General features: G+C 39.4%; 1 protein-coding gene across 3 annotated transcripts in view; it reads left to right on the top strand.

The window, feature by feature from the left end:
• The window catches only part of Nup98 (nucleoporin 98 and 96 precursor), a 99,948-nt gene that overhangs the window by 60,349 nt on the left and 23,578 nt on the right, over positions 1–16,021 (top strand). For all 3 annotated transcript variants that reach the window (XM_048361054.1, XM_048361053.1, XM_048361052.1), the window contains exons 18-23: positions 602–740; positions 1,968–2,145; positions 4,247–4,411; positions 11,185–11,367; positions 11,747–11,900; positions 15,270–15,699. In XM_048361054.1, coding sequence (XP_048217011.1) covers positions 602–740; positions 1,968–2,145; positions 4,247–4,411; positions 11,185–11,367; positions 11,747–11,900; positions 15,270–15,699 — 1,249 coding nt within the window. The remainder of the gene's footprint in view (positions 1–601; positions 741–1,967; positions 2,146–4,246; positions 4,412–11,184; positions 11,368–11,746; positions 11,901–15,269; positions 15,700–16,021) is intronic.

The raw sequence follows: 16,021 nt of genomic DNA, 5'->3' as shown, positions 1-16,021 counted from the left end.
AGAGTCTCAAGGACTTTACTGCCTGTACTGGCTTTGAACTGCAATCCTCAGATCTCAGCATCCTGAGTAGCTAGTATTACAGGTGTAAGCCACCAGCGCCCAGAAACTTGTGAAGAAAAGACAATGTGTTGTTGTTTTTTTGCCAATCCTGGGGCTTGAACTCAGGGCCTGAGCACTGTCCCTGACTTCCTTTTGCTCAAGGATAGCACTCTACCACTTGAGCCACAGTGCTACTTCTGGCCTTTTTGTTTATGTGGTACTGAGGAATTGAACCCAGGGCTTAATGCATATTAGGCAAGCATTCTACCACTACCACATTCCCAGCCCAACTTGTCAAGAAATTTAAGAAGGTTATTTTGAGGATAGCAAGAGTATTGCAAAAGCAGCTATTACGTAGTTTATATTACAATTTATTATATTTATTAATGTATTTCCTTCCAATTGTTTTTATCCTTATTTTCAAGAATTCATGGGTGATTAAAATACTGGCTATTGTTTAAAGCTGCTTATTCTTCCTGATGGTTTAATCATTGTAGGTATAAAGTAGGAATTTGCTTCCTGAATATACTAGGAGTTTTTAAATATTTGCTCTGGCTTTTAGGTTATGGCTCAATCTATTTCGAAGGAGATGTAAATTTAACAAATCTAAATTTGGATGACATTGTGCATATCCGGAGGAAAGAAGTTATTGTCTACTTAGATGATACTGAAAAACCACCTGTTGGTGAAGGGCTGAATAGGTATGAATATATTTACATCTTAACAGTTATCAACTAAATCACAATGGTTTTCATTATAAACATGTGTTTATGTATATACATAATGCATATGTATATACATATTTTATATGTGTATATATATATATATTTCAACTTTTCTAAGTTACAATAAACTAATTCTTGTTTCTCTAAAAATAAAACAATACATTATGACATTTCCAGTATTAACAGATCCAGCTTCTGGTTTCAGAATTCTTTTGTTTTTCCTTGTTTCCACTGTGGCCATACTTAATGTCTCTCTCTTCTACTCAGATGAACAGTCATAGTTAGAATGCTATGTTCATGGCTTGGAAGGTGTAATGTTACTAAATGTCAGTATAATTGTCTTTTGATATCTATACAATGACCCCACTCCCATGAATATAAAAGACGTTCATATCCCTTACATAAAACAGCATGACATTTTCATATAAATTATTATGCATGCCTCCATGTTTTACATCATCTTTATAATACCTAATATAAATAGTAAATAGTTTTTATGTTATGTTGATAGAGAATGTTAATTAGATATTATTTAATGGCCAATAATCTGTAGTTCCAGTTTTTTTGTTTTTGTAATGCTAAGTACCAAACTCAGGAGGGCCTTTTGCATCCTAGCAAGTGTTATACTACTAAGGTACATTCTCAGCCAATAGCTTGCTGTTCTTACTACCATTGTTGTAAGTACAGAGTATCATTTTTAGTCTTATTTTAAAACTTAAGTCTTGGGGCTGGGGATATGGCCTAGTGGCAAGAGAGCTTGCCTTGTATACATGAAGCCCTGGGTTCGATTCCCCAGCACCACATATACAGAAAACGGCCAGAAGTGGCGCTGTGGCTCAAGTGGCAGAGTGCTAGCCTTGAGCAAAAGGAAGCCAGGGACAGTGCTCAGGCCCTGAGTCCAAGGCCCAGGACTGGCAAAAAAAAAACCTTAAGTCTTGAGACTGTAGCTTAATTAACTTAAGTGTTACTAAAGTTAGATCATAAGTAATTGTACTATGATGATTTAAAATTAAACAATCTGAACTCTAGAACTCTGGGTACTGAGTTGATGTGGGAGTGACTTATTTTTAAGCTTTAACTACTGTCAATGCAAGACTTAAGTTTATTAAACACCTGTAGGATAATTATTTTTATTCATTTAGATGTTGGCTTTTTATTCATAAATATAAAGTATTTTAACTTTATTTTGTACACTTATTACAGAAAGGCTGAAGTTACATTGGATGGAGTTTGGCCAACAGATAAAACATCACGTTGTTTAATAAAGAGTCCAGATAGACTTGCTGACATCAACTATGAGGGGAGATTGGAAGCAGTTTCAAGGAAACAGGGAGCCCAATTCAAGGAGTACCGGCCCGAAACTGGTTCTTGGGTGTTTAAGGTATAGTTATTTAGTGCTAATATGACTTCTATAGTCTATAGTTGGAGTCACAAAATGTTTGTAATTCATCATGCAGAATTCAAAGTCTATTAATAAATGAGATCTTACTAAATGATTTTTACTTTTAAACACTTGGTAATGAAGAAATTGACTTCATTTTATCCTTGATAATTTTACCCAGTGATTTCTTCCTCTTCTGAGCTGGTTGTATAATTTAACTAGATGAAAGTCCTGTGAAGATAGCATTTGGGTGACATGGGTAACATATTCCTGTATTAGTCATTGTGTGTGTCCGTGTGTCTGTGTGTCCATGTGTCCGTGTCCTGGGGCTTGAACTCAGGGCCTGGGCTCTCTGTCCCTGAGCTTATTGCCAGGGCTCCAATTGGAGCCAGAGCTCTAATTCTGGCTTTTTTTTTGGTAGTTTGGTCAAGATACAGACTTTCCTGCCTGGGTTGGCTTCAAACTGTGATCCTCATACCTTAGCCTCCTGAGAAGATAGGATTTCATGTGTGAGCCACCAAGCACCCAGCAAAAATATTTTTATGTATATTACTTAATCTATATTCATTAAAGTATTAGAGCAACTACTGTATGCACCAAACATCACCTAAATCTTAGAAACAGTACTGTACCAAGGTTTGACATTCCATTTTGTTCTAAATATATTGAAGTCTCCTTTAGTATCTTTATTTATTTATTTATTTATTTATTTTTTTGGCCAGTCCTGGGGCTTGGACTCAGGGCCTGAGCACTGTCCCTGGCTTCTTTTTGCTCAAGGCTAGCACTCTGCCACTTGAGCCACAGCGCCACTTCTGGCCGTTTTCTGTATATGTGGTGCTGGGGAATCGAACCTAGGGCCTCGTGTATCCGAGGCAGGCACTCTTGCCACTAGGCTATATCCCCAGCCCTCCTTTAGTATCTTTTGACTTTTTTATTTTTATTGTTTATTTTTGGCCAGTCCTGGGATTGAACTCAGGACCTGGGCACTATCCCTGAACTTCTTTTGCTCAAGACTAGCACTCTACCACTTAAGCCACAGCGCCACTTCCAGCCTTTTCTGTGTGTGTGGTACTGGGGAATGGAACCCAGGGCAGGGCTTCATGTATGCTAGGCAAGCACTCTAGCCTTGAGCAAAAAAGAAGCCAGGGACAGTGCTCAGGCCCTGAGTTCACGGCCTAGGACTGGCCAAAAAATAAATAAATAAAATAAATAAAATAAAGTGTTATACAGAGGGTTTACCATGGCCTAAGTCAGATAATGAGTGTGTGCCTTTTTTGGAAGTGTCATCCCTTCCTTCGCTTTACCCCAGTTTCTCCCTCCCATCTTTGCCAACTAACATGATTACATTTGTTCATCCTCCCTCCTTTCCTAACCAAAAATAAAAACCCAAAAGCAAAGCAACACTGCCACCCCCAACAGCAACATTAGCAAGAACCAAAAAAAAAAAAAAGTTTCTATTTCCTGGATTGATTTTGATAAGTAATATTTTCAATGTTCAGAGGAGTTACATTTCTCTTTTGGCTTGTTTTCTTGTTAAAGTAATGCTGCAAGATTGTAAGAGCTGATATTGTGGAAATTTCTATATAAAACCCTTAAGCTGGGCACTGGCAGCTCACTCCTGTAATCATAGCTACTAATAAGGCTGAGATCTGAGGATTGAGGTTCGAAGCCAGCCTGGGCAGGAAACTCTGAGACACTCATCTCCAATAAACTGCTCAAAAAAGCCTGGAGTGGGGGCTGGGGATATAGCCTAGCGGCAAGAGTGCCTGCCTCGGATACACGAGGCCCTAGGTTTGATTCCCCAGCACCACATATACAGAAAACGGCCAGAAGCGGCGCTGTGGCTCAAGTGGCAGAGTGCTAGCCTTGAGCGGGAAGAAGCCAGGGACAGTGCTCAGGCCCTGAGTCCAAGGCCCAGGACTGGCAAAAAAAAAAAAAGCCTGGAGTGGCACCATGGCTCAAGTAGTAGAGCGCTCAACTTGAGCAAAAAGAAGCTCAAGGACAGTACCGAGGCCCAGAGTTCAAGCCCCAGGAATAGCAAATAAACAAACAAATAATAGAACACTTAAAATTGACCTTGTTGAGTTCTTTTCTTCTTTAGGTCTCCCATTTTTCTAAATATGGCCTTCAGGATTCTGATGAAGAGGAGGAAGAACATCCATCCAAAACTAGTTCAAAGAAGTTGAAGACTGCCCCTTTGCCTCCTGCAGGCCAGACTACTCCTTTCCAGATGGCTCTTAATGGCAAACCTGCATCTCCACCTCAGGTAGAGAAAGGACATGAATTTGAATGGAATCCATGATACAGAAGTTCAGAGCAAGCCATTCCTCTGTCACAAAGCTGTCTTATGACCCCTGGAACTTGGAAGAGTACAAATATATTGGCATTCCTATTGAGACAAGTACAAGGGAAGGGAGGGCATGAGGGCATCTGATTTTTTACTTGAGAAAATTAAAGAGTACCTTGCTGGTTGGATATTCTTCTACAGATGATTATTCTCAGGCACTTCCCTCTGTCATTTGGACTTGTAATTCTGCTCAGTGTTGAATTTAAGATGGCATTTTACTTGTGTGAGTTGATCCAGGGTAAATCCTTTTATTTACTACCCACTGTTTACTTTAATCATGTTTTATACCTACATGATTTTTCAAAGCTAAATTAGCTTCTAGCAAGGGTTTTTAACTCCATTTGCTTGCTCATCATAATTTAGGTAAACTCTTAATATTTTTGTTTTAATCTTTATGAAGAGTGATAATTTTAGAATGCAAATGAATTCATTTTGAGAGAATAGGGATTGCATTGTTTATTGCAACTATTTGTATTATGTGTTTTTTCAGTATTACGCCAATATAAACCTTTATCCTTATAGGGAAAGGTTTGTAATTTAAGTATCAGGTAGTTTCTTTGAATATGAACTCATAGTATAATTTATTATAATTTGGATATTGTTTATTCAATCAAGTTAGAGAAACCTTTTTCTTGATGCCATACTCTCAGAGTTCTTGATAAGGGACATCTTTGTAAAGCATCCTCTACCTCTTAACTGGTAAAAGCAGGACCTTTGGAATTTCCTATTTGCAATACTTATGGCTGCTGAAATGTGATTTCTTTTTTTATGATTTATTAAATAATTTCTTGAGAGGCATTTTTGGAGGACTATTGTGTTACATGTTTATATTTGCATCCATGGGGATGGAGGAGTTGATAAAAGTGGGAAAATAGAACTTGTAGGTTTATAATCTATGTAGTATTTAGAAAAACCCTAGGAAGGGGCTGGGAATATGGCCTAGTGGCAAGAGTGCTTGCCTCCAACACATGAAGCTCTTGGTTCGATTCCCCAGCACCACATATGTGGAAAACGGCCAGAAGGGGTGCTGTGGCTCAGGTGGCAGAGTGCTAGCCTTGAGCCGGAAGAAGCCAGGGACAGTGCTCAGGCCCTGAGTCCAAGGCCCAGGACTGGCCAAAAAAGAAAAACCCTAGGAAAATGTCTATCTAAGAAATACAGTAAATGAGTACAATTTTTAATTCATCCATGTTCATTTTGTGTAAATCATAAGTCTTAAATCTTTCTCTGGAAAGCTCTTTAAAAGCCTATATATTGTTCATTATTTCAGAGAGAAATAGCCTATTTCTTGTTCATAAAAGTAATAGGTTGGGCTGGAAATGTGGATTAGTGATAGAGTGCTTGCTTAGCATGCATGAAGCTTTGGGTTCGATTCCTCCGCACCACATAAACAGAAAAAACTGCAAGTGTTGCTGTGTGGCTCAAGTGGTAGAGTGCTAGCCTTGATCAAAAAGAAGCCAGGGACAGTGCTTAGGCCCTGAGTCCAAGCCCCGGGACTGGCAAAAAAATAAAGTAATAGGTGCCTATAATCCTAGCTACTCATGAGGCTGAGATCTAAGGATTGAGGTCTAAAGCCAGCCCGAACAGGAAAGTTCCTAAGACTCTGATCCCCAGTTGACTACCAAAGAGCTGGAAGTACATGGAGCCTGTGACTCTCAAGTGGTAGAGTGCTAGCGCTGAGAAGAAAAAAAAATGTTCAGGGACAGTTGCCTAGGCTCGAGGACCCATGCACGCACATACCTACACACACGCACTCACACAAAAGTAATGTGTAAGTTCCTAAAGATGCAGCTGCAAAAAAAACCTTTACAATAAAGACCTGACACTTAGTTTTTTAACATATAATTTGGGACTCTAGAGAATTCCTTCTTTATATAGCCCAGTGGCATATGTGAAGTGGAAGAGATGCCACTTGTTAAGTTTATCAAGACTCAACATATTATTTGAGACTGGGGAAAATACGTGAGCCTTCTGAATGGACTGGATCCTTATTTGGAACCAACGTTGCGATCATCATATTATCTCCTTGCCCCTGGAAGATACTGGTTTCTGCTATGGCATTTTTTTTCTTCCTGTGCATAATAATTTCAGACTCTTAACAGAAAAATGTGGGATGTGATAGCAAGGTTGTTTCCTTAGCTGTTGTGGAACGTCTGCATTTTTCTTTAATGGTCACATTTTATTTCACTACCTTTTTATACAATATTGTCAGTTTCATCTTTTCAGTTGCCTTTCCAAAAGCCTTGCATTTGCTCCTAAAAGAGCAAGTTTGTCTAACCAACCAGAAAACATGAAGGTAATTAAATTTTCATCTGATCTTCTTTCCTATACTTTATCTAAGTTAGAGAAAATGTTCAAAGATGGACCTTAGTCACAGGTAAATTACCATCATTAGAGAAATGTTTTGTTCTATATTTAGAACATGAGCTTCAAACTCCTAGTTTTGACCTTCAGTTTCTACATGGCAGTTAACAATATTTGATTGAGACTGACATTGGTGGTCTCTTACATACGCCATGACTTTTGATTCTGTAGATTTGACATGAGGCTCAGGTATTTCTTTAAAGATGATTTTTTTTTTAAGTAGAAAAATGAGTTTCTCAAATCATTTAAGATGTGAAATATCTCCCTATCCTCTCTCTCTATATATATATGTATATATATACTGTATACTATATTATGTATTTGTAGTCACTTTACATATAATTTTCATGTAATTTGTATTATTTGGCAGGTATTTAGAAATACAGTCCTGTCTTCAAGAGATTAAAATGTCATAAGTGGAGAGAAAATTTTATCTTCTTCCACTATAGTTTTTCCTCATATATATCATCCAAGGCCTTTGGTTTCAACTCTTCCTCAATCTCCTGAGCATTATTTTTGTTTTCTTTTCACACAGGATTTTCCTATATAGCCTAGGTTGGCCTTAAACTATTGATCCTCCTTCTTCAGCCTCGCAAGTGCTGGGATTACAGCATGGCCCATGTTGCCCAGTTTAAGCACTCTCTCTGTGTGTCTCTTTCTCTTCCTTTCTTTCTTTCTCTTTGCTTCCTTCTTTCTCTCTCTCTCTGTCTCTCTTTCTAAATTCAGCTTAGTTCCTAAAACTGTCTTTGATCTGAAAATATGTAGAAAGGTTTTAGCAGAATTTATTGTAGTCAGGTGTACTTTAATCAAATTCATATACATGGGCTTCTAGGAACTGGCCAGGTCATCATATAATTAATTATCTCCCATCTTGTTTCAGGGGTGGGGAAACTTTTTTCTGCTAAAGGCCATTTGGATATTTGTAATCATCAGCAGGCCATACAAATTAACAGTACAAGCAGATAGCCATGAGTAGCAAACAAGAAACTTAGATGTCTGTCTTGTCACGTGCCACGTGACAAGATTATATGGCCCATGGGCTGGACATTCCCCATCTTTACTTAACAGATCATATCTTGTAGCTCTGAACTCTATTCTTGAGGGTGGACAAATAAAACCTTGCTCATTTTTCATGAATATATGCCAAGTTCCTTTGGTCTCTGAATTCTTTAAATTCTCCCATTTTGCCTAAACCTATAGTTAAGAAATTCCATGCTGTTAGTATTACTCTTTTGCTACATAATATAGTAAGTTGGTGCCATTCTCCCTCTTTCCTTTTCTATCCATCACATTCTTGCGTGTGTGTGTGTGTGTGTGTGTGTGTGTGTGTGTGTGTCAGTCCAGGGGTTTGAACTCAGGGCCTGAGCACTGTCCCTGAGCTTTTTCACTCAAGGCTGGTACTTTACCACCAGAGCCACAGCTCCACTTCTGGTATTTTGGTGGTTTATTGTAGATAAGAATCTGACACAGACTTTTCCTGCCCCAGCTTGGCTTAAAGCCCTTATCAGATCTCAAACTGAACCACCGACCTGACCTGGTTCTTTTATTTGTTCTGTTGTTTTGTGCTGATCCTACATGGGGCTGGAAATCTGGGCCTTGGCACTTATCCCTAGGCTTCCCCACCCCCATCACCCCTAGCCTAGTGCTTTTTTGTTACTTGAGCCACAACTTCACTTTTGGCTTTTTGGTGGTTAACTGGAAATCATGTGGACTTTTCTATCTAGACTGGCTTTGAATTATGATCCTCAGATTTCAGCCTAGAATTACAGAAAAAGCCAGAAATGGCACTGTGGCTCAAAAGGTAGAGTGCTAGCCTTGATCAAAAAGAAGCCAGGGACGGTGTTCAGGCCCTGAGTTCAAGCCCCAGGACTGGCAAAAAGAAAAAAGAAATGTAAAAAAAGTCGCGGCTGGTGTTGAATTTCAGTATTAGAGCATGTGCTTAGCATGTACATTGCGGAGTCAGCAACCAAAAGAGAAGGCGAATTATTTGGTTAAAATGCCACATGTTAGAAAACTTTATAATTAAAAGATGAGAGCATCTGTAATTAACAATCCCAGGATCCTAATCATCTTCCTGTCCCCAACCCCTATACTGGAGATGGAACCCAGGGCCTTTGCACAGGCCAGGAAAGTGCGTTCCCACTGAGCTATGCCTCTTACTCGCATCTTTGCCTTTAAACCATAGTTGTTTTCATAATAGGTATGGCCTGTATCTTTAATGAGTATAATAACACTTCAGTTTTTCTGTAGTTGGTCCTGGAAACACTCATTTCTTCATCCTTTCAGTAAGGATGTTGGTTAAAGAAATGCAAGATAGTAATAACTAATGTCCAATTTACTTTTTCTTGTCCAAAGAAATCATGCAAAGTGTCAGGTGCCAGCGGCTCACACCTGTAATCCTTAGCTGCTTAGGAGGCTGAGATATTTGAAGCCAGCCAGGCAAAAACTCCTTGAGACTCTTACTTCTAATTAATCACAGAAAAGGCCAGAAGTGTTTTCTGTGGCTCAGTGCTAGCCTTGAGGAAAAGGAGCTCAGACTGTGCCCAGGGCCAGAGTTCAAGCCTTGGTGGGCGGGGGGGGGGGGGGGGGGGGGAAGGGAGAGAGAAAAAAATCATGAAAAATTTGAAAACTGCCTGTATTCGCCATGAATTTGTGGGTCATTATAATCCTAGCTACTCAAGAGGCTGAAATCTAAGGATCATGGTTGAAAGCCAACCCAGGCAGCAAAGTCTGTGAGACTATCTCCATAATCATCAAAAAGCTGGAAGGAGATCTGTGGCTCAAGTGATAGAATGCTAGCCTTGAGCAAAAAAGCTTTGGGACAATCACCAGGTCCTGAGTTGAAGTGTCTGGACACAACACACATACCTCCAAAGTGCTTACATACACATAAAACCTACTTGTATCCAATGGATATACAGTAGCATCTGTTTGAAGTTTACGTAAAATTGGTCACTCCTGAAAAATCCGGAAATTGTGAAAGGATACTGATCTGTAAATTATAATCTACAAAAATAAGTTTGTTATTGAAAAAAATAAAATTTAGATCATGGATTTTGGTTTGAAACTAATAAATTGGCTTAGTCATTAACATGTTCTGAGGATCACAGTTCAAAGACAGTCCTGTCAGGAAAGTCTCTGAGATTCTATATCCAATTAAACAGCAGGAAACCAGAAGTGGTGCTCTGGCTCACAGTGGTAGATAGAGCACTACCCTTGAGCAAAAGAGATCAGGGACAGTATCCAGGCCCCAAGTTCAAGCCCCACAGCCAACAACAACCACAACTAAACCTGCTTTATAAATAGAATTCTTGACTCTCTTAAACATATATTATCCCTCGATTAAAACTGTTACTTAGTATTTTCTTTATGTTTTTGGGAAACTAGAGTAGATATTTCTTATATCTTACATAGTACTGCACAGGTAGAGCCTAACTAACAAAAAGCTAAATTTGCAGATTCAAAACTGGGTTAACTCAAAATTTAGAATTATTTTCTTTCTTTGCCAGTCCTGGGGCTTGAACACTGCCCCTGGCTTCTTTTTTGCTCAAGGCTAGCACTCTACCACTTGAGCCACAACGCCACTTCTGGCCTTTTTGTATATATGTGGTGCTGAGGAATCGAACCCAGGGCTTCATGCATACAAGGCAAGCAGTTTGCCTTGCCATATTCCCAGCCCAGAATATTCCCAGCACTAGAATTATTTTCTTTAAAAAAAAAATTGCAAGCCAGCGGGCAGTAGTAGCTCATGCCTATAATTCTAGTTACTCTGGAGACAGATCTGAGGATTACAATTCAAAGCCAGACTGGCCTGGGCAGGAAAGTCCTTGAGACTCTTATCTCCAATTAACCTACAAAAAACCAAATGTGGAGCTGTGACTCAAAGTGATAGAGTGCTAACCTTGAGTGAAAAAGCTCAGGGATAGCTCCTAGGCCCTGAGTTCAAGCCCCATGACTGACCCCCTCCTCCCACCTCAAACAAAAAGACAAAAGTTTCCTTAAGATTTTGAAGTTGGTATGTCTTATTGTCTTTTCAATGGTTTCTGGCCATAAGGTCAAGCCTGTATAAACCAGAAAACTGTAGCTACATTAGGTAAGGAATAATCATTGCCTATGAAAACTAGTGTGGGTATTGGTTTAGACTTCAGACCTTAATATTAAGAAAGGAAGATTTCACAAATCCTGAATAGTAGATGCTAGCACTAATAGATTTAGGGAAAAGGATAGTTAATGGTAACTTGTCCAAAATAATGTTGCTCTCTCATCTTCTGAATAGCCAATCTAATCTAGAACCTATTTGATGTAATTTAATATTGTTTCCCTGTCTACAGATCCAGAGCCCAGAAGTGGAACAGTTAGGGAGGGTTGTGGAGCTGGACAGTGACATGATAGATATCACCCAGGAGCCAGTTTTCGATTCTGTGTTAGAAGAGAACATGCCTGAGGATCAAGAACCTGTGTCTGCGTCAACACATATTGCATCTTCACTGGGAATTAATCCACATGTCTTACAGGTGTGAAATTCTAACTCACCTTTCTTAGGACACAAAGCCAAACTAATATCGCTTAAAACCACTGGGTATTCAATCCAAATACACACACATATTTGTCTAGTATGTTGAAAATCAGAAGGCATAGCTTTTGGTTTTAATTAAGTTTGTATTTGTTTTCCCTGCTTATGATTGGTTTTTAAACCTATTATACAAGTATGAACAATTGCTAAATTCTAGAATCTAAACCCCTAAGGCATATATAGTAGTAACTGACACAAATGTTATACTAATTATGGACAGCAGCCTTTTGGAGAACCAGTGCTTTGGGCTGTTATAAACCACATTTTCCTTTTATGGTCATTTCCTTTCTGGGGAACACATTTTATGAATACTTTCATAGATTATGAAAGCATCATTGCTTGCTGATGAAGAAGATGTAGATTCCATGGATCAACGCTTTGGTCATCTTCCTTCCAAAGGAGATACTGCTCAAGAAATCTGTTCTCCCAGACTCCCCATTTCAGCATCCCATTCATCAAAATCCCGTCCAGTAGGTATGTATAAAACATTCTGTTTACCAAAAAAAAGTTCTGGAGTTGTCAGGTGATGCTTTTTAAGAAGTGGCTAGGATTTTTTTTTTTTTTTTTTTGCCAGTCCTGGGGCTTGAACTCAGGGCCTGAGCACTGTCCCTGGCTTCTTTTTGCTCAAGGCTAGCACTCGGCCACTTGAGCCACAGTGCCACTTCTGGCCGTTTTCTGTATATGTGGTACTGGAGAATCGAACCCAGGGCTTCATGTGTATGAAGCAAGCACTCTTGCCACTAGGCCATATTCCCAGCCCGTTTTTTTTGTTTTGTTTTGTTTTGTTTTTGTCTTGTTTTGCCAGTCCTGGGGCTTGAACTCTGGGCTTGGACGCAATCCCTGAGCCTCTTTGTGCTCAAGGCTAGTGCTAGACCACTTGAGCCACAATATCACTTTGGACTTTTTCTGATTAATTTGTTGGAGATATGAGTCTCACAGACTTTCCTACCCGGGCTGGCTTTGAACCATGACCCTCAGATCTCAGCCTCCTGAGTAGCAATGATTATAGGCGTGAGCCACCAGCATCTGGCAGTAGTGGCTAGTTTTTAACAATTGTAAGTTTATTGGTGCAGATGTGTATATCATGTGGAGAAAAACAGTTGTGATTTGATCTGGGTCTTTTTTTTTTTCTGTCTGTGCATGTGGATTACACTACCATTGAGTTACATTCCCAGCCCTTGTTTCCACGTTACTCATAATTCAGCAACTTTTCCTATACACCCCTTTCATGTCATACTAACATTGTCTTACTGCATTCTAGAAAGCAGTGATTGATGAACAAAATTCAGATTTCCTTTTCCTAAGGGTTGTCAAATTTGGTGGTTACATATTTGATTTTATCTCTGTGCAATTGGCAATTTAATTCTATTGTTGGGCTTCTAAAACTCCTTTTTTTTGGCACCAGTTCTGGAGCTTGAACTCGGGGCCTCCCTCCCAGTAGGCTTTTGCACTCAAGACTGATACTATATAACTCTTGAGATACACCTCTGCTTCCTACATACTTGATTTTAAAGCTTTTTCTCTGGTGGGATTAGCCATTGAAACTGATATCAATGAAAAAATTGAGGAGATATTAACACAATTTTTGGTAAGGCAAAGAACTACCAGTGAGAGATTTGTGTTGCCTTAAAAATTCAATGTTGCTAGGCACTGGTAACTCATTCTTGTGATCTTAGCTACCCAACAGGCTTGAGATGTGATCAAGGTTCAAAACCAGCCTGAACAGAAAGGTCCATGAGGTTCTCTCATCTCTAGTTAATTAGCAAAAAGTAGGAAATGGAGTTGTGGCTCCAGCTGCTAATGAAAAAGCTCAGGGACAGTACCCACACCCCAATACTAGCATTCAAAAAAAGTTAAGTGTTAACTTTTCAATTTTGTGACTTTTTTTTCTTTTGGTGCTGGTGGTAGGGTTTGAACTGAGGGACTTCCACTCTTGCTTAGTTTTTTTGCTCAAGACTTTTTGCTCTGTCACTCGAGCCACACCTCTACTTCTGGCTTTTTGCTAGTTAATTGGAGAGGAGGCTTGGAATTTTGTGTGCCCAAGCTGGCTTTGAACTGGGATCCTCAGATCTTAGTCTCCTGAGTAGCTAGGGTTGCAGGCATTAACCACCAGGACTCAGCCTGTGTTCCCTTGTTTTGTAAAATACTGCTTCCTTATATTTTTCCTTTTTTTACATCATTTTAAATAACTTTTTGCATGATAGTCATTATAAGAAAATCTCACATTTAATAACTGTGTGTTCATGTATATGTATATGGACTTGGGTTTAAAGTCAATACTCCCAGTTGATAAACTATCACTTATCACTGTCACTTAATTACACACATACCTCCAGCATGATAAGTGTGTGTGTGTGTGTGTGTGTGTGTGTGTGTGTACACATGCATGCATGTGTGCATGCCAATACTAGGGCTTGAACTTGAGGCTGAGGAGCTGTCCCTGGGCTCTTTTTGCCCAAGACTAGTTAAGCACAGCTCTACTTTCAACTTTTCTGTTGATGTTGATTGTGGGGCTTGAACTCTGGGCCTGGGTACAGTCCCTGAGCTCTTCAATTCAAAGCTCGTGCTCTACCAATTTGAGCCACTGGTTTTCTGGTGGAGATAATTGGAGATATGGGTCTCACAAACTTTCATCCTCAGGCTGGCTTTTGAACCACTTCCAGTGCTTTGTGGTTCATTGGGGATGATAGTGTCATAGACTTTGCTGCCTGGGCTGGCTTTGAACCACAATCCTCAGATCTTAGACTCCAGAGTAGCTAGGATTATAGGCATGATCCACCAGTGCCCAGCCAGAATGGCTTTTTGCTACTTACTTTGAAAATAGAGTCTAGTAAACTTTTCTGTCTGGGCTGGCCTTGAATCAATATCCTTTAGATCGCACCCTCCTGTGTAGCTAGGATTACAGTAAACTTTTCTGTCTGGGCTGGCCTTGAATCAATATCCTTTAGATCGCACCCTCCTATGTAGCCAGGATTACAGGCATGAGCCACCTCTACTCTGTCATCCAGAAAAGTACATGTGCAGTCATAAGATGCCTCTATCTGTTCTTGTTCCTAAAGTCTTGCTTTGAGCATTAAGGTAGGAACTTGAGGGGTTTTGTTTTGTTCTGTTTTGCCAGTCCTGGGACTTGAACTCAAGGCCTGGACACTGAGCTTCTTTTTCTCAAGGCACTCAACCACTTGAGCCATAGCACTATGTCTGGCCTTTTCTGTTTATGTGGTACTGAGGAATTGAACCCAAGGGATTCATACATGCTAGGCAAACACTCTACCACTAAGCCACATTCCCAGCCATGAACTTGAGTTTTATTTGTACCGAGTTTGTTGTTTTTTGTGTTTTTTTTTTAATGAAGTAAGAAAGGTTTACATACAGAATTCCAATTAGGACATGAACCTTGATGCCAGACTTAACCTGGGCTTACCTCCTTATCATGTCACTTCGTATCTTTGTGCATTTAGACAAGTCATGTACCTGAGCTCAGTTTAATAACTTAAAATGGAGGTGTGAGAATGCTTATAGTTTAAAGTTACTGGAAGGCAAAATGGAATGTACAGAAATGGCTTATACAGTCTGCTTTTAAATAAGTGCTAAATAATTTTCCAAAAGTTCGAGTAATAATAGTATTCATTTTATTGTTGAAACCATCATCATCATTAGAATTCTTAGTTGGTTGCTGTTTGAAAGAGTAATTTCTGCAAAAGATATCTTTACTTACTGCTAGTCATTCTTGTCATTAGACAGGAATGAAGGATAAAATATTGAGTGATATTTGTTTTTGATTTTTGTTGTTGATGTTCAATAAACAGTAGATTATGTTAAAAGCCTTTTTCCTTCTCATTACAGTTGGTGGGTTACTACAATCAAAATTTGCAAGTGGCGTTTTTCTTTCACCAAGTGCCTCTGTGCAAGAATGTCGCATTCCCAGAGCATCATCTTTGATGAATATGTCATCCCCATCTCCTTGGTCTGTCCCTCCACCCCTGACCACAGTGTTTACAGTGCCCAGTCCAAGCCCTGAGGTTCAGCTCAAGACAGTGGGAACACGCAGGCAACTAGGCCTAGTCCCTCTTGAAAAGTCTGTCACGTATGGCAAGGGGAAACTCCTGATGGACATGGCTCTTTTCATGGGACGTTCATTTCGAGTTGGTTGGGGCCCTAACTGGACTCTTGCTAATAGTGGAGAACAACTGAATAGCTCACGTGAACCGGAAAGTCATCAGGTTACTGATTCTATGGAATATGGATTCCTGCCCAATCCCGTAGCTGTTAAATCGTGAGTTAAACTTCATGATACTTTTTCAGAAAACACAGTGGTAACTGAGGAAAAAAAGATTTGTAATCTGGAAACCCAAGGCTATGACCATACTTTTTGTGATCTCTCTAGATCATTCTTAGCACAATTTTAGAAGATACTTTTATAATCCCACACTACAATGGTTAGATTTTTTTAACAGTTAAATTATGAAAAGTTATTATCAAACTTTAGTTGAAAAAGCAACAGATCCAAAGTGAATACTGCAGCATTCCTTGGGTTTTCAGCCTTTTTATTGCATTAGCATATTTCTTACTTTGTTGTTTTGGTATTGTGATTTCGT

The sequence above is a fragment of the Perognathus longimembris genome, chromosome 13 (assembly GCF_023159225.1).
Source record: "Perognathus longimembris pacificus isolate PPM17 chromosome 13, ASM2315922v1, whole genome shotgun sequence".
Taxonomy (NCBI): Eukaryota; Metazoa; Chordata; class Mammalia; order Rodentia; family Heteromyidae; genus Perognathus; species Perognathus longimembris.
The sequence above is the reverse complement of the archived record's forward strand: the minus strand, read 5'-3'. Positions and strand labels throughout refer to the sequence as shown.